This window comes from Castor canadensis, chromosome 13 (genome assembly GCF_047511655.1).
Source record: "Castor canadensis chromosome 13, mCasCan1.hap1v2, whole genome shotgun sequence".
In the NCBI taxonomy this organism is placed as follows: Eukaryota; Metazoa; Chordata; class Mammalia; order Rodentia; family Castoridae; genus Castor; species Castor canadensis.
This window is the reverse complement of record NC_133398.1, coordinates 65,593,850-65,619,959: the sequence shown is the minus strand read 5'-3', so window position 1 is coordinate 65,619,959 and position 26,110 is coordinate 65,593,850. Positions and strand designations below refer to the sequence as shown.

The 26,110-nt window shown below is 36.3% G+C and overlaps 1 protein-coding gene across 6 annotated transcripts in view; it reads left to right on the top strand.

Annotated features, from left to right (window-relative positions):
• Window positions 1-26,110, top strand: part of Ric1 (RIC1 homolog, RAB6A GEF complex partner 1) — a 112,478-nt gene that overhangs the window by 75,476 nt on the left and 10,892 nt on the right. For all 6 annotated transcript variants that reach the window (XM_020159603.2, XM_074051922.1, XM_020159602.2 and 3 more), the window contains 9 exons: window positions 428-572; window positions 1,445-1,493; window positions 2,803-2,955; window positions 4,355-4,558; window positions 9,827-9,865; window positions 10,152-10,262; window positions 11,099-11,188; window positions 12,263-12,423; window positions 13,335-13,473. In XM_020159603.2, coding sequence (XP_020015192.2) covers window positions 428-572; window positions 1,445-1,493; window positions 2,803-2,955; window positions 4,355-4,558; window positions 9,827-9,865; window positions 10,152-10,262; window positions 11,099-11,188; window positions 12,263-12,423; window positions 13,335-13,473 — 1,091 coding nt within the window. The remainder of the gene's footprint in view (window positions 1-427; window positions 573-1,444; window positions 1,494-2,802; window positions 2,956-4,354; window positions 4,559-9,826; window positions 9,866-10,151; window positions 10,263-11,098; window positions 11,189-12,262; window positions 12,424-13,334; window positions 13,474-26,110) is intronic.

Genomic DNA, 26,110 nt, shown 5'->3' with positions numbered 1-26,110 from the left:
ATTTGCTGCATTGCCAGGAAAGTAAGGAATTTGTTCCTTACTTTTTTTTTTCTTTTTCATTCTTACTGTATAGACTTTTTAAAGGCCTACATATATTTTTTCACCAAGGGCAGTGTTTGTGCAACCCATCCCCACTTTATAGAAGCTGATTTATATAAAATCATGTAATTTAAAAATTATACAAAGCTATTAATGGCCAGAACCAGTTTTCACTGCTTATAAATCACTTGTACACTGAATTTACTCTGATTAAATCAGGCCAAGACTAATGACCTTATTTTAAATAGCCCTACATGAGCAGGATTCATCTAATTTGAAGCATTCGTGGCTTTCTGCTTATTTAGATTCGAAGATACAAACTGTTGAAAGTACTAAGTATTTCTGTTGCAGTCGTTTATTTTTAACTCTTCTCACTATTTCTTAACAGACATTTGGAACAAAACAGGAGCTGTTAAATTGATCAGATGGTCTCCTGACAATAGTGTTGTAATAGTGACCTGGGAATATGGAGGTCTTTCCTTGTGGAGTGTGTTTGGAGCCCAGCTGATTTGCACCCTTGGAGGAGATTTTGCGTAAGTCAATAAAGACAAGTTTTTTTAAAAAACTCCATTATTTTCCTGGTACTACATATGGACAGAAACCTTTGTTCATAGAGCTATATTGTTTTGTCTTTTGCCTTATTTGATACTTACACCAAAACAGTTTGTAAGGTTCAGGATTAAATTGTTCTGAATATATTAATTCTTCAAACATTCACTGACAGTTCACTCAGTTAAAATTCACTTACTAATCCCCAGATTGGAAATAAAATGGACTTATTGGTTGAGCCCCTGTTGTGTATATGATCTTATGTTAAGGTTTAAGGCTGAATTTGACATAGTTCTCCCTCATGTAGCTTATCCAATAAAACAATCCATGTACATAAGTGAATAATAGGAAGTAGAAAGCTACATTATCTTGTTGGGTTAATGTAGGTTGGCCCAGTGGGTTTATATTTCTGCCCCTTTATGTACTACCTTGAGTCTCAGTCCTGATGAAATGAATACATCTCCCCAAAGTGTATAATGCTGCCAAGAAGTCACCCGAACCTAGCAGAATGTGGCTGAGTGCTATACCGAGGTTTATCAGCCTGAGCCTGAAATCTTTTTTTTTTTTTTTTTTAATTTTGGCCTTTATTTGTATTCCTTATTAAAAGTATCTGGTTCCACATATTAAGTCAAGAACTGGATTTTTTTTTTTTTCTGTGACAGTGGGATTTGAATTCAGGGCCTATATGCTTGCTAGGCAGGCATTCTACCACTTGAGCCACTCCACCAGCTTACCTTTTAATTTTATGTATTATTATATATTTCTCTTTTGAAGAAGGAAAAGCAATTTGATTTCTTAACTATGTGCATTATATGTAATTGGAAGGCAATCAAATTAAGTTTCTGTTCTGTTTCAGTTATAGATCTGATGGTACCAAAAAAGATCCCCTTAAGATCAACTCTATGGTAAGTACTTTATTAAAAATTGATTCTAGCTACTTGGGAAGCTAAAATCAGGAGAATCAAGGGTCCAGGCCAGCTCAGGCTAAAAAAAGGTTGTGATGGGAACCCCCCACACCCCCCTGAGTCTTAATAGAAAAAGCTGGGCATGGTGGTGCATATCTGTCATCCCAGTGGCAGTGGGAAACATATAAGGATTGTGGTCCAGGCTGACCTGGGCAAAAAGTGAGAGGAGACTCTGTCTCCAAAATAACTAGAGCACAAAAGACACTAGAGGCCGTGCTTCAGTGATAAGAATACTTGTCTAGCAAGTGCCATGAGTTCAAACTCCAGTACTGCCCCTCCCCCCACCCCACCAAATAAAAAACTTGGAGTTTTTCTTCCTTTTTTGCTTCTCACATTGATCTGCTAAAAATAAAAAAGCTATTTTAGTCTCAGCAGATTCTTCCTAACACAGTTATTGTTTTGATGATGGTTTTATTTTTGTTTTTTTTGAAAGACAGTATCTTGCTATGTAGCTCGAATTATCTTAGAACTCATGATGCTCCTGCCTCAGCCTTTCAAGTTCTGGGTCACAGCTGTGTACTGCCACACCTGACCAAGTATTTTTTTTCAATTGGAAGTCTGGCTGATTTTTTTTTTCAGTATTTGACTTTTGTTTAGTTGTGTCCAGTAAGCACCTGTCATCTTTGTGGAGATAAAACTCTTCAAATGAGGTCCTTCTTTTTTTCAAACATAGCTTCCTTTCTTCTGTGATTCATTGGTATGCACTGCCCATGGCTTACTGGACCAATGCCTATTGGTCATTTTTTCCTAGAAGACATGTACTTGTGCATTACCTAAGCATATTTTGAAAACTTTTCATAGATATAGATACATTAAGAGAATTATATTCACTGTTGAAATAATTCTTATATTACTACCTATTTTTAAGAGTTGGTGAAGAAAAACAATGAAATATAACCCCTGTCTCTTTTTGGTGGGTGGGGGCTGCAGGTGGTAGGGGGAGGGGAGTTAAGACAGGGAGAATAGCTTGAACTTTTGATCCTCTTGCCTCAGTCCCCACAAGTGCTGGGATTATAGGCATTTGCCACCACACCTAGTTTATAACCATTATCTTCATGTAAAAACATTTTCTCCCTATAGACTTTATAGTGTTATCTTAGTAAAATTATTGATTGTGAGGCTTATTACTACCCTTCAGAAGTCATCTATAATGCTGTCACTGATTATTTCAGATATCAACTCTTTATGTTAGGAAAGGATAACAAGAACCTTGTTTTGCTTTGACTTTTTTTTCCCTCTTTTCTCCAAGAGCTGGGGTGCAGAAGGCTATCACCTATGGGTAATCAGCGGATTAGGTTCTCAAGACACTGAAATTGAGGCTGACCTCAAGAATATAGTTAAACAGCCCAGCATTTTGTTGTTTCAATTTATCAAGAGTGTACTCACTGTAAACCCTTGTATGGTAAGTGTATTTAAAACTGATTAATTTAGTGTCTTTCATATCAGAATTTCAGACCCTTCAAGTTCAGTGTTTATGTGTGAAGTAAACACTTTATGACAGAGCTGTAGAGATTTGTAGAAATCCACATTCTCAGATATTCTCATGTACATCATGAAACTGTAGGAGTTCAAATATTTAAAAAGCAATGTTCACCATGCTCATTCAGCTGTCAGCTTTTAAGAAACACCTTGAAGAAAATATGTGTAGGAATCTGCTTTGGGAAACATTGCCCCAAATTACATATAAACTCCTCGTGTTTATCAATCTAAAATAATGTCTGTTAATATTTTTTACATATTGTTAACATATAGCAATAGTACAAGGTTATAATAATAATACAGGTTACATGTTAGGGGTACATATTTTAATACCTGTTATCAGTGGCTTTTTTTTTAAAGATATTTGGTGTAACAAGTTAATTAAAGTTTACAACACATTGAAAAATAATGTAAAAATTGCTTGTATCTCAGATACCATTACTGCAGTTGAAAATTAAACATCCAGAAAAACGACGACAGAGCATTTCTTCCTGGCCAACTCTATCTCAAATGTCCTGGGGGTTTAATGTCAGGACACATTTGGAGTAAAATGGGAAGTAGGGTATCACTCTTTCTGATTTGAGTATTTAATTTAGAATCTGCCCACCTTTGAGAACACTGGCCTTCTCATTGAAAACCAGGAAATAATTACTGAAAGCAGAAACTCTTAGTTGTCTGAATATCCTTAATATCCTTACAACCTTATATAGTTCTTGCTACTGAAGTAGCATTTGCTAAGTAATTATTGGACTTTTCTATATCCAAACTACAGACTTAAGTTTTTCTTCCTCCCCCATGGTTTAGAAGATCCTCCAGCATCCAACTATCCCTATTCCTAGTCCACCTCTTGCCATTTGGGCACATGGGTGAGCATACACAAACATGTCTTTAACCAGATATGTTTTCTTAAAACATTGATGCATACTTTTTGTGAAGCTAATTCTTAAATGGGAAAACAGTAGTTATATTCAGTTTTTCAGATGTAACAATCTTCGATAGCATTGCTATTTTGGAGTAATAATGAAAGGTACTTCTATACCAGTTGTAAACCTGAGCATGTTTACAACTATATGATAAAACCCACTTTAGCAAAGACTTTATTTACACTGAGAAATAATCACTAAGATACTACATATTCTAAGTGTAACAGTGCTGAGATCATTATGTAGTCTTTGTCCTCTGTAAAGAAAATCAGCATTCATATATGGTGCATCTACAATAATAAAGCTAAATTAGCATGTCACTTAATTTTCCTATCTAATGTTGAGTTATTTTCATTTGCTTTTCTCCTTTGCCCCTCTTCTTCCTCTTTCCCTGTCTAGAGTAACCAAGAGCAGGTGTTACTTCAAGGAGAGGATCGCTTATACCTGAACTATGGCGAGGCCTCACAAACCCAGAATCCCAGAAGATCTTCAGCACACTCTGAGCATAAGCCCAGCCAGGAAAAGAGCCCATTTGCAGATGGAGGTTTGGAGTCTCAGGGTTTGAGCACTTTACTTGGACATCGACATTGGCATGTCGTACAGGTAAACGTTTGTTTACTGATTACTAGTGACTCATTCCTTCGTAAGCTATCACTTGGAACAGATTTTTTAAGTATTTTGTCTGTTTTTTCAGAAAACTGAGAATCTTTTTAACCTTCCCGTTACATCCCTCTTACGCTTTTCTGTGCTCTTGTCTTCTTTCTTTCTATTGATAGAGTGTTTTGTCACCTGTTTTAAATCCATTAGTAGTATCAAGAACTAGAAGTTTGTTTTTCTCCCTTATTGAAGATAACTATTTATTTGACCTTCAGCCTCTTTTTTTTACATAATCTAGCTCTGGGTAAATAGGCGAAAGTGTAGTCTTCGCATGGAAAGTGGTAATATTGACTAGAATCTTGTGTAGTTGACCTTGTAATCTTAACGGGGTCACCTTGATGTTAATCAGCTGACAGTAGACCCAAATTGTAAGCCTGTGATCATTCTAGAATTTTATTGTTGGTAATTGTATTATTAGTTAATCTTAATCCAAATTATGTACTCGTTGATTCTGATAATCACTTTTGAATTAGCTTCTTTTAGTAATTCTGATAGATTGGCATTTAATATGTAAATTATATCTGAATTTTTATACCAATTAAGATTAATTTTGGGAAAATGAATAAATTGAAGTTTCTTAAAAAGAAAAGAAACTTGTGTACATAGTTTCAGGTTCTGAGTGGTTTTTTTTTCCCCACTTGAAACCAAAATGCATCAGAGCCTACTCTTGGATTACTTTCTTTTAGTCAGTTTCTTTTCTTTTCCTTTCCTTTTTTTTTTTAAGATATGGTCTCACTACATAGCCCATACTGGCCTCAAATTTGTGATCCTCTTGCCTCAGCCTCCACAGTGCTGAGATTACATGTGTGCGCCACACACCCAGCTTCTTTTAATCAGTTTCTGTTTCCATAATCCTTTGCCACCTTCTCTCTATATTTGTATCTTACTCGTTTTTTACTACAGCTTATTTTCACTTGACTTTGGAGATGAGAGACAGAAAAATGGTCGTTAAGTGAAAGTTTGAAGGAGGAATGTCTCCTACATTGACATGTGATATACATTAAAAGATAATGTATTTAGCTTACATTAATAAATTCTTAGCCTCAAACAATGTACATACCATTTTATAATTAGTAACAAGTTTTAAATAAAACTGCATCAGCTACTTCCTTAACTAAAATTTTCCACTACTCCCTTCTCTCCTATAGCCATTTCTCTGCTATTTTCATTTCCCCATACTTTGAACTATTCATTCTACACTGACCTAGCATCAATGCCAGTTCTGCCTAGCCAGGTCTGTGTTACCAGAGAGCCAAGTAGAGCAGAGGATCAAAGAAGGTAGGTCTGGAACTCAAAAATCCATCAGGCAATAACAAAATTGAATTTCCTTCCAGCTCAAAAATTCAGTGATTCTTAGCCATCTATGAAGCACTCCATGAAAGGAATCATAACAGCACTGATTTTAGGACTTTAGATATTAGTAAGATTCTCTGTCATTCTGTTCATTAGATAGTTAAAGATATCTAGAAAGATGAACTTTTTAAGTATGTTTACCTAGGTTTTTCAGTTTGCTTAAAAATGATGCCACATTTGTACTCCCAAAATTATAACAGACTCATAGAATTTTTAGAGCTGGAAGGACCCCCTTAGCAATCATATAATACACCTGGATTTTATACGTGAGGAAACAGGCTCAGCCCAATGTCACACAACAGAGTGGTGGCAGACCTATCCTTACTGTGATCTACATTAAAGTAACAACTCTAGTGTATTTTAAAATGTAGGTACTAAATGTTGAATCATAATATACTGCTGACCTTGAGCTAAAACTTAGAATTTGCCTTTTTGGCCATAGTTTTACTTGGAATTGCCCCATACTTTGTTTACTAGTATTCCCTACCCCGCGATTCAATACATCATAGTGGTAGTCCTTCAAAAGCAAAAGCTTTTTAGCCATTAATGACAACTCCTAAAAAACATGGGTGTCTGATTCCCCTTTCAGCATATCATCTTTTCTAGATCCATCAAAGTTGATTTCTTTGTGTGATTTATACTTTACTTTGTATGCTTATTGTATAGCTTAGAGTTCATCAGTGAGTTCCAATTTATTCTGATGCTCCTTCTGTTTGGTTTTTTTTTTTTAATTTAAGCTATCTACCTTATACTCCTTAGCTTCTATGTTTTTCCTGAGCTAAAACAAAAAAAGTACATTCTTGTCAAAAACAGGATTAGTAGTTGGCAGTGTAGATGGTACCTTTCAATTTATTTTGATTTTTTTTTTTTTGGTTATAAATTTCAAAGTTAGTTTTCCTAACAAATTTTAAAAGTAACGGAACACAATGTGAATTTTTTAAAATGTTAAAAGCCTTCTAGTTTTAGGCTGTATTCCTTCTTGGACTGCCATTTATTTTAATGCTCAGTATTGTATAATGTAAACATTTACTTCTGAAAAGTGTGTTAATTAATATTGCCCAGTATTCTGAAGGTGTTGGTTTTATAGTTAATTTGGCTCTAACTATTTGAAAAGAATAACCTTCATAAAATGTGGGAGATAAATACTCAGTGTATCAGGTACTATGTTAAGGATATCAATGGTGTTTTTTTAAAGGTTGTTTCATTTACAAATGATTTGCTTTCACCCTGCAATGTCTATCAAGTATGCAGGTATTGTATTTGGTATAGGTCAAATCTGATGAGACTGTGGGTCCCATAGTCCCACCACTTACAGACCAAACTAGTCTAGACAAGAGACAGGGTTTTAGCAGAATGACTGAAGAAAGGTAGGAAGGAAGGGAGGAAGGAAAGACAGAAAAGAGAAACTTGAAAATCCTTCGATAAAGAGGATAGAGATTCTTTCTGTACTTTAGCACTTAGTTTTCCAGTGATGTGGCATGGCTTTTGTGCCCTAAGGGTGCATCATGACACTTTAGTTTCTTTATTACTTATTAGCTGCCTCTTTCCTTACGTATGCCATGTACTACTCTTAATATGAGGTATAGAGTTCAGAGTTCAGATGACACATAGGTCAATAAAGGTGATAATAGAAAAAGCACAACTTTTTGTTCTGGTCTTATAACATCTTCAAACAGAAAGAAAACTATGTGAAAAATAAAGCTTAATTTTAAGCTTAACATCTCGAGTTTGAAAATAAATACACCATTTGCAGTTTGTTATACTTCATAGACTTTTGCAATTTAAAATAGTTTTCTCCTATAGATAATTGTTAGTTTTTGACCACTTGATAAGATTTCACTTTGCTTTCTCATGATTAGAAACTCTTTATGTTGGAACCCACTTTTGCAGTGAGATCCTAACTCCAACATTATCCACCCACATGACTAATGAAACAACAATGTATGGAGAGGTTATGACTTTTTTTTTAATGCCACGAAGGGGGAGATGCAGTTATGCTCAGGTACATTTCAAGTGACTATTTGTTCTTTTCTAAATTAAAAAAATTCACTTAACAGCCTTGTAGAAAACTGCTTTTAACTTTTATTTTACTACTCAATAATTACTTCAAATTTACTATTATTCTGAACTAATTTAGCCTGTCAGGGTAAATTTTGTTAATTGGCCTGAAGGCTTAGCATATCTGATAAGATTCAAGTTATATATTCCTTCAAGCCTGTATCTTGCATATATCATGCTTCCAGTATATATCACAGTTACCTTTAATGCTATATCGGTTACACTTTCCAGACCAGCACTGAGATTAAGAACTTCCAATGTACTGAAAGCTATTAACCTAGTTTGATTTTAAGTTGACTTACTAGGTAATTAGTCAGTTTTATGAATTAATTTATCAAGGATAATATAGATGTTTTCAGCCTATTGTTTTTACTTCATCCTCATTTTTTCTTCATATTACACAATTTTATTGAATTTTACAGTTTCTGTGGCTTTTTTATTTTGCTTCTTTAAAATATGTCACCATCTTTCTTAAGTAAAATTAAAATAAATTTGAGTAAATTGAAGTTTTTCTCATTCCAGGAACAGAATAATCTTCCTTTGTTCTGTTCTGTTCTGTTCTGTTCTGTTAATTCACACTTCACTCCCACCAAGTATTCATGAAAACTAATTAGTAGGCTAATAGAAAGATCAGAGTCTCTATAGACCTAGTATTTACTTAGTCCCTGTTGATATCCCACAGAGGATTCTCTAAGTTTAATAGTTTTGGGATGGGGTTATGGCCCTGAGTTCAAACCTAGTACCACCAAAAACATTTTGCAGGGGATAGGGGCTCAAGTCTATGATCCTAGCTACTTGGGAAGCAGAGAGCAGGAAGATCACAATTTAAGGTTAGCCGCAGCAAAATAAAGTTCACGAGATCTCATCTCAACTAATGGCTGGCCACAGTGGTGCACGCCTGTCATCCCAGCTATGTGGGGAAGCATAAATAGGAGAACTGCACTTTGGACCAGTCTGGACACAAAGCAAAACCTTATCTCAAAAATAACCAAAGCAAAAAAGGGGTAGAGGCCTGGCTCAGGTGGTAGCAACACCTGCCTACCAAGTGAGAAACCCTGAGTTCAGTTGTTACTTACAAGAAAAAAAAAGTTTTGTTAGAGTGATACAAAGAAAATACGTAAAGATATAAGACAGATAACATGGAACATGGGAAAATATATTTACCATTGATGTTGCAGATAAAGACTTAATATCAATAACATATTAAGGTTCTTAGAAATTAATAAGTTGAACTAATAGAAAGTAGTAGCTTAAACATGCTCATACATGTTTATGGATGCTTTTTCAGAAAAAATAACAATAAACTGGTAGTTGTCCCTGAACAGCAGAATTTCATTTTGTACTCTATATGTTTTTGTATTGTCTAATTTTATAAGCATTGCTCTTTAAATCAGAAAGATATAAAAGTAATAACAATATTTCTGTTAAAATCAAAACTCTGAGGCCATAATCTTATTAGATAAGGTTGTTCAGTGATAGTTTACATCAGCAAACCAAAACTGTTCATCTGCACAATTCGTGGCTTCCTTCATATGTGCATCTCTAAAATTCTCTTGCCAATGTATATTTATTGAGTTTCATATTACAAACAAGCAAACTGCGGTATGTGGAAAAAAGAAGAAAGCCTGATAAGAGGTGTGAAATACTGTCTCATATATAAGTGTTACATTCCAAGTGATCTGCTACTGATAGCCACTACTTGGGGCACCTTAAAACTTTGTACAAGAAGCTGAATCTCATATTGTGATAAGTTAATGCTTTAATTTCAGAAGTCTTAACAAACTGATATGTTATTTTCTGTAGATTTCCAGTACCTATCTAGAAAGCAATTGGCCTATACGGGTGAGTTGTTATTTTGTTAAGTGTTGCTGCAAGAGTCTTTCTGGGAATTGAGCCCCTCACTGGGTTTATTGATGAGTAAAATTTTAATACTTAATCAGTTATGATTGCTAGTGTATTAACATGTTTTATAGTATTACTGTATTTGGATTTTTAAATTTAACATTTTGTATTTAATTCATGTAGCAAACATTTATTTATAGTCTATCACCTTATATAGTATTAAGCAGATTATACCTAATAAATTTGTATAGATTTACAAGGAAAAGTTTCTAATTTTTTTTAATAGTTTTCAGCTATTGATAAACTTGGACAGAATATTGCTGTGGTTGGCAAGTTTGGTTTTGCGCATTACTCTTTACTCACCAAAAAATGGAAACTTTTTGGAAACATTACTCAGGTTAGTCTTTTTGAAATCAGTATTTACTTTAAAAAGAAACAAATACAAGAAACTGATATTGGATAATGTCTGTGAGCCAATTTTGAGGAAGTACTTGATAATTTAATAAACTTCTTATGTTGAAATAGTTGGTTTATTTTTAATTCTTAATATCAGTAATAATTCTTTAGTTTGAGGATTTAATCTTACCTTCAAGGTTGTGTCATCAAATGTGATGAAATAAATTTCCACAAACTTTGTAATCATTCCCTGTCTGCTGTCTCTGTGTGTGTGTGTGTGTGTGTGTGTGTGTGTGTGTGTGTGTGTGTGTGTGTATTTAACTGCATATATAGTACATGTATTGGATTTTGCAAGAATCAAATGAGAGGAAAAGTGAAGGAAATTAACATTTAATTTTGTGTACCAGGCACTTTAAGTTGTTTTTATGTATATTATTTCATTTGTCTTCATAACCCACTGAGGACACTACTGTTACCATTTATCTTCATAACCCACTGAGGACACTACTGTTACCATTTAATAAAAAAGAAACTAGGATTCAGTCACTTATTTGATGGTGATAAACCCAGAATGTAAACCAGGGTCTTTTGGATGTGAGAATAATGATGCTTTCTGCTATTCATTTATTTTGAGTGGTATATTTGCTTCTTTACCAGAATACTTATTTTTAAAGATAGGACTACTATTAATAAAGGTCCTAGAGTAATAATTCAGGGGAGTGAGAATACAGCAGAAATAATGTGAGCTTTCTATGAGCCTAAGAAGATTTTATGTTATTTTCATTGTAATTTCTGGTAACATAATTAAGGTCAATACATTTTAATTTTTCTTTTAAGGAGCAAAATATGATTGTGACTGGTGGCTTAGCCTGGTGGAATGACTTTATGGTCCTTGCATGTTATAACATAAGTGACCGTCAAGAAGAGGTAATTTTTTCCTCTCAGAAATAATAGAGTTTTATATCTCAGAGTTAATAAGAACTAATTTTATATAGAAAATAATTTACTAAAGACTAAAAGCATTTTATTTTTTAATCAATAGTTTAGCAAATAGGATTGCTGTTCCAGGTTATTAAAACCTTTCCTATCCTAGTACTCATGAATTAGAGTCCAGCCTGGATTACATAAGCAAGACCCTATCTCCGAAAACAAACTTTGCTAAGAATTTTAGCTATGAGATATTCTCTATAAAGTTTGATAATAAAAAAAATAGTTAAAAGCAAAAATAGATTATAACAATCCCTCTTTTTTTTTTTTTTTTTTTGGATGATTACTGAGGTTTGAACTTAGGGCCTTGAGTGTGCTGGTCAGGCACTCTACCACTTGAACCATGTCTCCAGATCTTTTTTGCTTTAACTATTTTTGAGATAGGATCTCGTTTAAACCCAGGGCCAGCCTCAAACCATGATCCTTCTACCTATGGCCTCCTATATAGCTGTGATAACAAGTACACACCACCCTGGACTTACTTGTTGAAATGGGCTCTCACTAACTTTTCGTCCAGGCTGGCCTTTAATCATGATCTTCCTAATCTCCACTTGCTGAGTAGCTGGAATTATAGGCATGAGCCACTGTTCTCTGAAAGAATGGCTGTTCTTGTTTGTTTTTGTGGTACTGGGGTTTAAACTCAGGGCTCCTTGCTTACTAGGCAGGTACTCTACTGCTCTAGTCACACCTCCAGCCCAGAATGGCTGTTCTTAAAGAGATTTATTGATTTATATGGTTGTTTTGAGAAACTTCTAGGCTCATCAGGTCTAATTACACAAGTCTAAAAGGAATGTCTGATAATAACTACATTCACAGTTTTGATAAATTCATCTTTTGGTGAGCCTAGCTTGCCAAAATATAAACCTTGCTATGCCTTTAATAGATCCTCTAACTCCTATAACTTGGGGGAAAAAAAAGTCTGTGGGTTAAAAAAAAAAATAACATGACTAAAGTTTTTAGGCATCCTTGGTAACCATCTATCTTGTTTTTATAATTTTCTTTTATTTTCTTCAGCTCAGAGTATACTTACGAACATCAAATCTGGACAATGCCTTTGCTCATGTCACCAAGGCGCAAGCAGAAACATTATTGCTTAGTGTCTTCCGGGATATAGTCATAGTATTTAGAGCAGACTGTTCAATATGCCTTTACAGTATTGGAAGAAAATCTGATGGGTAAGTTATAGCATATGACAAGTCACTTTTGCAGCTATTTATGTTTCCTCTGTTGTTTCAGTTTTCTCAAAAACACTTTTTCCTTTCTACCATTACATTTAGTTTCAACATAAAAAGTTTTAATTAGTAATATTTATATAGTAGCTGTGATAAAAGAAAGGAGAAGTAGCCTTACGAACTACTTCTTCAGTTCATCTTCTTGGGTACATTGGAAAAAATAATTTAATTTCGGCTGTGGTAACCCTTAGGTACTAAGTGTTTTCACAGCTTTGATAATCTGTGACTAATAACTGTTCCAGGCACATGGAGAAATTTGAAGGAGTTCTATAACTTCCAAGTCCTTAGACTTGTATTTCCACTGCACTTGACGGCTATAGACTGAAGCAGAAAAAAGCAAAAAGTCCTACTGCTGCTACATTTGGTCTTTTATTCTTGTATCTGGTTAGTTTGCAGCATTTAGACCACACCTCTTGAGTTGTATTTTGTTCTGAAATGTGTATGTTTAATGACCATGTAGTATATATTTGCTGAAGTAGCTCAGTGATTGGAGAGTAATACAGACATAAAAAATTGAGGCATATTATGAGCATGGCCATTTAAACCTTTATCCTTTCATAAGCAACTAGTTTTCTTTTTACCCCTACCCCTAAATATCTCTGTTCTTACAGCTTCTTCCCTGGTTTTTGTTTGTTTTGATTTTTGTCTTCTCTCTCCTCCTCTCCAACACTTTACTCTCTCTTTGTCTCTTATCCCAGTGTGTTCTTTGAGTCCCTAATCCTTATTGAAGGCTATTTAGAGAGTAAAGGATAATAGGAAAAAGACATTTGGTCTTCCATATCATGAAATATAATAGTAGTAGAAAAGGGAAAAACCTTGTCATTGAGCTGTGAGGGTTTCTTTTGTCTTTACAGTTCAAATACTACTGCTGGTATTCAAGTTCTTCAGGAGGTTTCCATGTCACGTTACATTCCTCACCCTTTCCTGGTAGTATCTGTCACTCTGACATCAGTGAGTACAGAGAATGGAATCACCTTGAAAATGCCACAGCAGGTACCATTCTATTAACAGAGCTCTTTGGAGTTTACATCTCAGTCTTTAATGCTTTAAGTAACCATTAGAACTATTTATTTGTTTAGCAAATAAACACTATCTAGAATATACCTAGTATGAAGTTATGTTGGGTTTCAGTGGCAAACTAAACAGACATGGTTGTTGCTCACATTAAACAAATAATTACATGCATAATTCTTGTGATGTGTATAGCAAAAAGTAAGACCATTTAAGTTGAAATATGAAGAATAAGTAGAGATTATGTAAGCAAAGAGGAGGAATTTCAGACAGAAGGAACAATAATGCAAAGACCTACAGATGAGGGACCATGACACACACAGGAAGTTGGAAGGAGTTTAGAGTGACTGGAACATGGGTGTGAAAAAGGATGTGAGTCTTACAGATAACATTGAAAACTTAAACGTTTAATATTAAATAAAGAGTGTTTTAAGGTGGGTATTGTTAGAGCTAAGCTTTACAATGTTTATTCTAACTGTGAGGAGGAAAGTAAACTGAAATGGTGCAAAACTTAGGAAGCAGCTAGGAGGCTATTATAATGATCCTAGCGAATGGTGTTAGTGGCCTGAATTTGGGCAGGGAAAAAGAAGATGAGAAGAAGTAGAATGAATTTAGAATATAGTAGGATCCATGATTAGTTATGAGGAAAAAGAAAGTATAATCCCATAGTTTCTAGTTGAAGTAACCAGGTATATAGTGGTGCCACTAGGATCCAGGTTGCATTGCTTCCTATTTCAAGGCTCCTTCTGTTACACCAGCAATCTCCAAACTTCAGGTTAACTGGGAGCCTGTTGTCAAAGGAAAATTCTGTGTAGTTTTATTTGTCATCCCTAACTTCCCTGTCTGTCTTTTACTTCTTATCAAGGTACTTCCTTTAAACCTTAACACTCCATACAGTTATTGAGAAATCAGCTACTTCACAAAAGAGCCCCTTTAACTGCAGTTGTAATCACTACAGGCTATTATTTGTAAGGCTCTAAAATCTGATTCGACAACAGCCTCGCCTGTTTCTCTGTTCTTTGAAACAAAAATAATAAAAGCAACTTTCTTTTCTACTTGATGATCCCTAAAATATTTACAGACAGTTATCATTCCTTGACTTTCCCTTCTGTCTGCATACCTTTCTCTGTGGCTTCTCCTCTGCTTACAAAGTATTCCCATATCTCCAGCTATGTATTTGTTCTAGACCCCTTCTTGGTCTCTCTTCTGAAGATTAGTTTATAATTTGTTTTCTTCCTTAAAACAGCTCCAGTTTCCTCAGCAAACTCTTAACTAGATAGTACTAGTTGATAAAGGAAAGTTCTGTTTTACACAAAATTCCAGTTAAAAGATGTGAAAGGAATGTGGGAATTAAAAAATCATTTACAGCCCCCAAAGAAATAACTGATTTAGCAGTGATCATTATTGCATGAAACTTTATAATGAAGGGATCAGGTCATCATTCCTAAGCATTATTAATCATTCATAGCATCTAAAATAGGCAAACCAGATGTCGTGATATAATATAAAGAATTATTGCCAAAAACATTTCACCTAAATTGAATCAAGTGTCTGCAGCCATCTTCCATTCACAGGAATTAAAGAGAGTGTAGTCTTAAGTTACTCCACAAGAAAGCAGAATGCAGGACATTCTGTAGGACAGCTATATGTGAATAGCATGGGGCAAAAGGAGAGAATTCTAGATTGAGTAAAACTTTAGAGCCATAACCACCAAGTACAATGGGTAAGCTAATTCATGAAGTAAATGTGATAACCGAGTTACTACAGAAATGAGCCAGTAAGCTCCTTTGAATCCTCTTTCAAACCAACTATAAAAAGACACTGTTGAGCCAGGTGCTGGTGGCTCATACCTGAATCCTGAATTCCAGCTACTCAGGAGGATTGCAGTTTGAAGCCAGCCAGGGCAAGTAGTCCTCCAGACCCTATCTCAAAACATGCATCACAAAAACAGGACTAGTGGAGTGGCCCAAGTGGTACAGTGCCTGCCTAGCAAATGTGAGGCCCTGAGTTCAAACTTCCAGTACTGTCCAAGGAAAAAAAAATAAGCACTGTTGTATTAACTAGGGATATTTAAATATGAATTGTGAAAAACACCAAAAAATAGTTAATTTCATTATCATTGTGGGTATAAAAGAAAATGTCCATATATTTTAGGAATGAATATTAAGATATATAGAGGTTAAATGGCATGATATCTTGCTTTAAAATATCTTGATAAAATTTAAAAAGAGAAATGGGATGGACGAAACAACTATGGCAAATTCTTGGTAACTCTGAATCTGAATGATGGTACTGTCAGGGTTGCTTGTACGTTTCTCCATACTTTTGATCATGTTTGAAGTTTTCACATTAGACTCAAGTGAAGGACTTTGTATATGTCAGATATGGTGGGCAGTCAGTGGCATCAGTAGTATGGGGCACCCCATTTTAAAAGGACCTTTCTCAAAGAGATGATTAACTGAGTGAAGAGCAGATTAAGAGTAAATTGAAGTCAGGAAGTGTGGCACAAGCGATAGACTACCTACTTAGCAAGTGTGAAGTCCTGAGCTCAAACTGCAGGACTGCCAGAAACAAAACAAACAAAAAGAAGTAAATTGAAGGTGGGTGCTGGTGGCTCACACCTATAACCCTATCTACTTTGGAGGCTGAGATTGGAAGGATCACAGTTCAAGGCCAGCTCAGGCAGAAACATTTGTGAAACCCCATCTCAACCAACAGCTAGGTGCAGTGGCACATGCCTAACATCCCAAGCTATTCAGGAGGCTGAGATTGGAGAGGACTGTGGTTCCAGGACAACCTGGGCAAAAAAAAAAGTTCACAGGACCCCGTCTCAAAAAAGTTGGGCATGGTGGTATACACCGGTCATCCCATTTACAGCAGGAAGTGTAAAATTGGAGAATTGCAGTGTAGGGAAGCCCAGGCAAAAAATGAGACCCTTATCTCCAAAATAACCAGAGTAAAGTGAGCTAAAGACATGGCTCAAGTGGTAGAGCACCTGCTTAACCAAGTGCAAAGTACTTCAAACTCTGGTATTGCTCCCTACCCCCCAAAAAATAAATTGAAATACAGGAGTTAGACTGGTTACATTTGGTGGGGCAAAAAGACCAAGAATGCTACTGCAAGGCATGTCTTCATTTAATAGTGAACATATAAGGGATTTTTTTTTAAATTAAGAAGTGGTGATTTGAGTTCCTCCAAATTTAGGATTTTGAGCATATGGGTAGCTTGTGCTTTTTCTGAAAATTTCATTAATGTTGCATGAGAGCACTAATAGCATTCACCTGTAAATAGAAAATATTGAAATAGTCATTTTTCCTTCCAAAAATTCTTTCCTCCTTTGGTTTATGTGGCATTTCTCTTCTTGCCTTAAAAAACTCAGAGGATGGCGCTTTTCCTTTCCCCTGTATAGTATGCTTCAGAAAATTCATCTACCTTCTTCAGTTTACCAACCTCACCCTTAATGCTTATGATGTTGGCATTGTCATCTCTAGTTCAGTGATCACTCTCCTTCTACTTGAAAACCTTACAATTCTTTGAAATTTGATGAGGGGGACACAAACTGTTTTTCACTTCCTGATTTCTCTTCCTTTTATTGGTGACCTCACTTTCTCTATTACCTCACCTAAATTTGATACCTTGAAATCATCTTTGGTTTGGCTTTTTTCCCACCCTTCATGTCTAGGACAGCAGTAAGTTTTCAAAAAAAAACCTTTTTTTTCCAAAAAAAATCAAAGTGTTCTTCCTCGTTACAGATGAAAATGACTTTATATCTGAAATTTGCTTAAAACAATGTTTCTCAAACCTCTAACATGCTGAGTGATAGTGTCCAATAGGAAACCATTATATCATTATACTAGACTCTCGAGTTTTATTGAAATTTTCTATAATAATTCTTTTTTTTGGCAGTACTGAGGCTCGAACTCGAGGCCTCACACTTGCTGGACAGGAGCTTTACCACTTAAGCCACATCCCCAGTTGTTTTTTGTTTTTCGTTTTTTTTTCCAGTATTGGGGTTTGAACTCAGTGCTTTTAGACAGGTGCTCTACTGCTTGAGCCACACCTCTAACCCTTAAAAATTCTTAGTCAACACTCTTGGTGTCTGTCTCTCCCTAGTAATTAATCTTGATTAACTCAGATTCTTAGTAACTCCCTTACTTCAGAACCATACATAGTGGTTTATTTCATGGTGCTGGTTTGCCAAACCCTTGAAGGTCTGTTGCCAACCAGCTTTGCTTTCTTTCTTTTTTTTTGTTTTTTTTTTTTTAAGGTCAGATTTTTATTGCTTGAGGAACAGAGACTGAAATTAAATTTGAATAAATCTCATGCTAATAGTTAACTCTGTGCTAAGTAAGGCCAAAAAGAATCTGATACAAATTATGATGCAGATCTAGGTAATGTTTCCATTTTGTTCACAATTCATTTCTGTCAAGTCCACTGCATCAGTCTTTTATTATTATTACTCATTTATTCATATGTGCATACATCGTTTGGGCCATTCGTCCCCCCATCCCCTGCCGCCTCCCTCACCCTCTACCCCACCTCACTTCCAGGCAGAACCTGTTCTGTCCAATTTTGTTGAAGAGTAGACATAAGCAATGTTAAGAAAACGCATTTTTGCTAGTTGATAAGGATAGCTATACAGAGAGATTCCTAGCATAGCTTCCATGCACAAGTGTATTACAACCTGAATTGATTCATCTCTACCTGACCTCCTAACTACTTCCTGGTCACCTTCCCATATTGACCTCTGTCACTTTAAGGTTACTGTATTAGCTCCTCTACAGTGGGAACATCAAACACTTTCAAGTTTTGGGTTTCTTACCTATCCCCATTCCTCCCATTATGTGCTCTCCCCTTAGCGTGGTGACCCAAGTCCAACAACATTGCTGTATTTGCCCTAGATCTAAAGTCCGAATATGAGGGAGAACATACGATTTTTGGTCTTCTGAGCCTGGCTAACCTTGCTCAGAATGACATTCTTGAGTTTCATCCATTTACTTGCGGAGCTAACCTTGCTCAGAATGATGTTCTCGAGTTTCATCCATTTACTTGTGGATGATAAGATTTCATTCTTCTTCACTGCTGAGTAAAATTCCACTGTGTATAAATACCACGTTTTCTTTTTATTTTATTTCTTTTATTCATATGTGCATCAATGTTTGGGTCAGTTCTCCCCCCCTCCCCCCACCACCTCCCTTTCCCCCAGCTTCCTCCCTCTCCCCACCTACCTCCTCACTACCAGGCAGAAAGTATTTTGCCCTTACCTCTAATTTTGTTGAAGAGAGAGTATAAGCAATAATAGGAAGGACCAAGGGTTTTTGCTAGTTGAGATAAGGATAGCTTATATAGGAAGTTTACTCTCATTGCTTTCCTGTACATATGTGTTACATCTAAATTAATTCTTCTTGAACTAACCTTTTCTCTAGTTCCTGTTCCCCTTCTCCTATTGGCCTCTATCGGTTTAAAGTTTCTGCATTAGTCCCTTTGCATTGAGGACATCAAATGCTATCTTGTTTTTTGGGGGGTTTCTTGCCTATCCTCATACCTCCCTGTGTGCTATCACCTCATCATGTCATCAAAGTCCAATCCCCTTGTTGTGTTTGCCCTTGATCTAATGTCCACATATGAGGGAGAACATACGATTTTTGTTCTTCTGGATCTGGCTAACCTCACTGAAGGTGATGTTCTCCAGTTCCATCCATTTACCTGCGAATGATAAGATTTCATTCTTCTTCATGGCTGTGTAGTATTCTATTGTGTATATGTACCACATTTTCTTAATCCATTCATCAATAGTGGAGAATCTTGGCTGTTTCCATAACTTGGCTATTGTGAATAGTGCTGCAATAAACATGGGTGTGTGTACAAGTGCCTTTGGAGTAACCTGTGTTGCATTCCTTTGGGTATATTCCCAAGAGTGGTATTCCTGGATCATATGGCAGATCTATGTTTAGATTTTTAAGAATACTCCAAATTTTCTTCCAGAGTGGTTGGTAGTAGTTCGCATTCCCACCAGCAGTGTATGAGGGTTACTTTTTCCCCACATCGTCACCAACATCGGTTGGTGGTGGTGTTTCTAATCATGGCTAGTCTAACAGGGGTGAGGTAGAATCTTAGTGTGGTTTTTATTTGCATTTCCTTAATTAAATACCACATTTTCTTAATCCACTCGTCAGTAGTGGGGCATCTTGAATGTTTCCATAACTTAGTTATTATGAATAGTGCTGCAATAAACATGGGTATGCAGTTGCCGCTGGAGTAACCTGAGTCTCATTCCTTTGGGTATATCCCTAGGAGTGGGATATCTGGATCATATGGCAGGTCTATGTTTAAATTTTTAAGACGCCTACATATTGTTTTCCAGAGTGGTTGCACTAGCTTGCATTCCCACCAGCAGTGTACCAGGGTTCCTTTTTCCCGACATCCTCGCCAACACCTGTTAGTGGTGGTGTTTTTGATGATAGCTATTCTAACAGGTGAGGTGGAATGTTAGTGTGGTTTTGATTTGCATTTCTGTTATGGCCAGAGATAGTGAGGATTGTTTCATGTGTTTTTTGGCCATTTGAATTTCTTTTGAGAAAGTTTTGTTTTAGTTCACTTGCCCATTTCTTTATTGGTTCATTGATTTTGGTAGAGTTTAGTTTTTTGAGCTCCCTGTATATTCTGCTTATCAGTCTTTTGTCTGATGTATAGCTGGCAAATGTTTTCTCCCACTCTGTGGGTGGGTTCTTCAGTTTAGAGACCATTTCTTTTTTTGTACAGAGCTTTTTAATTTTATGTAGTCCCATTTGTCTATCCTTTCTCTTTTTGTTGAGCTGCTGGGGTTCTATTGAGGAAGTACTTACCTATACCTATTGCTTCCAGAGTATTCCCTGCTTTTTACTGTAATAACTTCAGAGTTTCGGGTCTGATATTAAGGTCCTTGATACATTTTGAGTTGATACTAGTACAGGGTGATAAGCCTGGATCTAGTTTCAGTTTCTTGCAGGCAGACAACCACTTTTCCCAGCAACATTTGTTGAAGAGGCTGTCTTTTCTCCATCGTATGTCTTTGGTGCCTTTGTCAAAAATAAGGTGGGCATACCTGTGTGGATTCATATCTGGGTCCTCTATTCTGTTCCACAGGTCTTCATATCTGTTTTTGTGCCAGTACCATGGGGTGTTTTTATTGCTATTGCTTCATAATATAGTTTGAAGTCAGGTATTGTCATACCTCCAGCATTGCTTTTTTTGCTGAGTGTTGCCTTGGCTATTTGTGGTCTCTTGTGTTTCCAAATGAACTTTAAGGTAGATTTTTCAATCTGTGTGATGAATGTCATTGTGATTTTTATGGGAATTGCATTAAACATGTAAATCCCTTTTGGTGGTATAGCCATTTTCACTATGTTTATTCTAACAATCCATGAGCACAGGAGATCTCTCCACCTTCTGTAGTCTTCCTCCATCACTTTCTTCAGGGGTTTGTAGTTCTCCTTGTAGAGGTCATTCACATCCTTTGTTAAGTTTACTCCTAGGTATTTGATTTTTTTGAGGCTATTGTAAATGGAATTGTTTCCATATATTCTTTCTCAATTTGTTTGTTGTTGGTATATAGAAAAGCTAATGATTTTTGTAAGTTGATTTTGTATCCTACCACCTTGCTGTAGCTATTTATGGTGTCTAGGTATTTTTGTGTAGAGTTTTTTGGGTCTTTAAGATCTAGGATCATGTTGTCTGCAAATAGGGATATTTTGATAGTTTACCTATTTGTACTCCTTTTATTTCTTCTGGCCTAATTGCTCTGGCTAGGAATTCCAAGACTATGTTGAATAGGTGTGGGGATAGTGGGCACCCTAGTCTCATTCCTGATTTTAGGGGAAATGGTTTCAGTTTTTCTCCATTAAATATGATGTTGGCTATAGGTTTGTCATACATAGCCTTTACAATGTTGAGGTACATTCCTCCTATTCCTAGTTTTCTTAGAGCTTTTATCATGAAGTGGTGTTGGATCTTATCAAACGCTTTTTCTGCATCTATTGAGATGATCAAGTGCTTTTTGTCTTTGCTTCTACCAAAGTACTCTAGTACATTTATAAATCTACATTTATAGATTTGCATATGTTGAATCACCCCTGCATCCCTGGGATGAAGCCGACTTGGTCATGGTGAATGATCTTTCTGATGTGATTCAGTTTACCATTATTTTATTGAGAATTTTTGCATCCATGTTCATTAAGGAGATTGGCCTATAGTTCTCCTTTTTGGAGGTGTCTTTGTCAGGTTTTGGGATGAGTGTAATAGTGGCTTCATAAAATGAGGTAGATAGTATTCATTCCCTTTCTACTTCATGGAAAAGTTTAAGGAGAATTGGTATTAGTTCTTCTTTAAAGGTCTGATAGAATTCAGCAGAGAATCCATCTGGTCCTGGAGTCATATTTTTTGGGAGACCCTGTTGTTGCTTCAATTTCATTTTGTGTTACAGATCTATTCGGGTGATTAATATCCTCTTGGTTCAATTTTGAATGGTTATAAGTATCTAAAAATCTGTCCACTTCTTCAGGATTTTCATATTTACTGGAATATAGGTTCTCAAGGCAGTCTCTGATGATTCCCTGGATTTCCGTGGTGTTTGTTGTTATCTCCCCTTTTGCATTTCTGATTTTACTGATTTGGGTTTTTTTCTCTCATCACGGATCTGTCAATCTTGTTTATTTTTTCAAAGAACCAGATTTTTGTTTTGTTGATTCTTTGGTTTTTTTGTTTGTTTCTATTTCGTTAATTTTAGCCCTTATTTTTACTATTTTTCTCCTTCTGCTTGTTTTGGTTTTTGTTTCTTCTTGTTTTTCTAGGAGTTTGAGATGTAGCATTAGGTCATTGTTTTGAGATCTTTGTGTCCTTTTAATATATGCACTCATGGCTATAAACTTTCCTCTTAGGACTGCCTTTGCTGTGTCCTATAGGTTCTGGTAGGTGGTGTTTTCATTTTCATTAACTTCCAGGAACCCTTTAATTTCCTGTTTTTTTTCATTGATGACCCACTGATCATTGAGCAATGTGGTGTTCAGCTTCCAATTGTTTGCATGTTTCTACTATTGTTTTTGTTGTTGAGTTCTAGTTTTAATGCATTGTGTTCAGATAGAATGCATGGTATTATTTCTATTTTCTTATATTTGCTGAGGCTTGCTTTGTGCCCTAAGATATGATCAATTTTGGAGAAGGTTCTGTGGGCTGCTGAGAAGAATGTATATTGGGCCAAAGTTGGATGAAATATTCTGTAGACATCAGCTAGGTGCATTTGATCTATAGTGTGATTTAGTTCTAGAATTTATTTATTTATTTTTTTGGATGACCTATGTATTGGTGATAGGGTGGTATTAAAGTCTCCTACTTCTACCACTGTGTTGGAGTCTGTTATGTTTTCAGGTCCTGCAGAGTATGTTTGATGAAATTGGGTGCACTGACATTGGGTGCATATAGGTTAATAATTGTTACTCCTTTTGGTCTTTTTCACCTTTTGTTAGTATGGAGTGTCCTTTATCTCATTTGGTCAATGTAAGTTTGAAGTCTACTTTGTCCGAGATAAGTATTGCTACTCCTGTCTGTTTTCAGGGGCCATTGGCTTAGTAAATCACCTTCTAGCCTTTCACCCTAATCCAGTGCTTGTTTCTGTCAATGAGGTGGATTTCCTGTAAACAACAGATCGTTGGATCTTCCTTTGTAATCCAGTTTGCCAGATGGTGTCTTTTGATGGGGTGTGGAGTTAAGTCTGCTAACACTCAGTGTTAATATTGATAGGTATGTGGTGATTCCTGCGATAGTTGTTTTTGTTGTTTAAGGGTTTGATTGTGTGCAGCTGAATTACTGTTACTCTCTGATTCCTTGTCTTTTCTTCTCCTGTGGTTTGGTGTTAGAGTCCTCTCATGGTTTTGTTTGCTTTCTGTTTGCAGAATTCCTTGATGAATCTTTTGTAGTGGTGGCTTGGTGGTTATATATTGTTTTAGTTTCTGCTTATCATGGAAGACTTTTATTGCTCCATCTATTTTGAATGATAGCTGGGTAGAGTATCCTAGGGTTGAAGTTATTTTCATTCAGTGCCTGGAATACCTCACTCCATGCCCTTCTTGATTTTAAGGTTTCCATTGAGAACTCTGCTGTGGTTTTTGATGGGCTTACCTTTGTATGTTATTTATTTTTTCCTCTTACAGCCTTCAATATTCTTTCTCTATTCTGTGTGCTTGTTGTTTTAATGAGAATATGTCATGCGGTAGTTCTATTTTGGTCAAGTCTGTTTGGTGTCCTGTAGGCGTAGCTTTCTCTAGATTTGGGAAATTTTCTGTTACTCTTTTGCTGCATATATTACGAATCCCTTTTGTTTGCACCTCTTCTTCTTCTTCAGTTGCCTATGATTCTCAGGTTTGCTCTTTTCATGGAGTTGGTGAGTTCTTACATATTCCTTTCACAGGTCTTGAGTTGTTTGACTAATAGCTCCTCAGTTTTTCCTTTAATTTCCATTTCAAGTTCTGAGATTCTGACTTCTGCTTGTTCTAGTCTGTTGGAGTTCCACTGTGTTTTGTATTTCTGTTTCATTCTTTTTTCTGAGGTTTTCCATATAATGTTTTACTTCCTCTTTAATATTGTCAATTTTTGTCCTTTATTCATTTATCTCTCTATAGTATTCTCTGTTTCACTTTGGTGTTTATTTAGGATTCCTATGAGTTCATTTATTTGTTTCTGTGTGTTCTCATATTCTTTTATTCTTGGAATTTCTTGAGTGCCTCTTGTACGTTTTGGTTGACCGTCTTCTAACATCTCCATGAAATTCTCAGTGACTACTTGTAGGATTTCTTCTGTGAGAGTGTTCTTGTGGGCATTGTTGGGTTGCTTGGTGTCATTTATCTTTGTTTGGTTGGAGTCTGGAACTGGATATCCGTTTTCTTCTTTTCCCTCTGAATTCTGTATTAATTTATTTTTGGGGGGAGAATGGTTTCCATCCCTTTTTCATCTTCCCAGGGCTGTGCTTGGTACTGTGTAACTATGTTCTTGATAGGCTATTGATGGTTTCAGTCAACTGTTTTCTTTCCTTTGGTTTAATTTTTTTTTGTGGGTGTATTGGATTTTTAGCTTAGTGCATGCATGCTGTTTTTGTCCCTGGTCTTAGTGTAATTTAGTATTAACTAACTCACAATAGTAAAACTAACAAAAGAAAACAAGAATAACAACAACAACAAAACCAAAGAAATCAACAGGGAGAGATGAATAAACAAGAAACAAGACAAACAAACACACAAAAACCCTCTAGGTTCAGGAACAATAGAATTTCAGTCTTATCAGTTCTGGTGTTACTCCTTCGGCATCTAGTCCTGGTGTTGGTATTGAAGCAGAAGCTCTGTCTTAATTCTGGCCAGGTGGTTGGGGAGTCTCGCCAGTTTTTTCTGTCTTTCAGTGGCAGCTCTTAGCTCCTCCCTCAGTTGGGTGTGGCAGTTTAAATTTGTATGCTATCCTTAGATTCTGGAGATCAGCTCTGTAGCCCACCAGCCATCCTGCTTTGGAGTTAGGTTTTCACTGTGCTTGATTACTGGGAGCTTGTTTCTTTGTCTTGCCCCTTTTCTCTGATCTGTCAGCTGGCCCCCTACTGTCAGCATATTGTGATGGTTTGCTGATTGTTTTTCAATTTTGCATTGTCGTTTGAGTTTGGATGTTGCTCACTGGCTCAGGAGATGAGCTTTGTGGACTGCTAGCTGCCCTATTTCAGGCAGTGGCTTATCACTGGCCTGCTGTTATCCCTTCTGCCTTTCCAGCCTTTGTTTACTGAAAGTTTGCATGGAGATCAGCTTCTTGCCTTCCCCCCTTCTCCGGTGGGCTTCTAGCAACTCTGCTCCTCTGCTCTGTGTTAGTTTTCAGTTCCTTGTTTATTGTTCAATTTTTTTGTTTTTGAGGGTGGGCAGGGGGCTATGCTGGTTTATCCCAGGAGTGGCTGGGCGAATACCACATGACACTTGGTGCTCACCTGTTTGGTATGCCAAATTTCTCCCAAGCAGCTTTGGAGCTAGCATCTCACAGTGCGGGAACCCTCCAGTTTTCTCAGTGTAACGTGGCTTGGAGAAGGTTTGTATGGCTGGGGGTTCAGGGTGTCCGAAGTTTTGATTCTTCTTGGTGCTTTATTTCCACCAAGTGTGGCTCCAGCATCTCAACAAGATTTTTGATTTGTGGAGCTCATGTTGTCTGCTTCTGCACCCTAGTCACCATCTTGATCCTCCCTTTATTTTCTTAATATCCCATCTAGCCATATTCTCTTTTCCAATAGAACTGTTTTTTCTCCATGTCTTTATTTACATTGCCTGCCTTGACTAGAGTACCAACCCTTCCATCCATGTATGATTTCTTAATCTTTCAAGTCCCCCCTCATCCTTTAAAACTTCTCTAGTGATACCAGCAAGATCATTGACATGATCTCTCATTTTTTTATGAACTTTTGTTGTTCTCTTAGTTTTTCCAGGATAATTCAGCTCTTCCCTCACTTTAATCTTATCTATTGTTCACTGGTTTCACCATATTGCACCTTGTTCCACCATAGCCAGAAAGCTGTTTGTATTCTCACAGAGCCTGGCAAAATGGCTATGCACAGTACAGTCTCAATAAG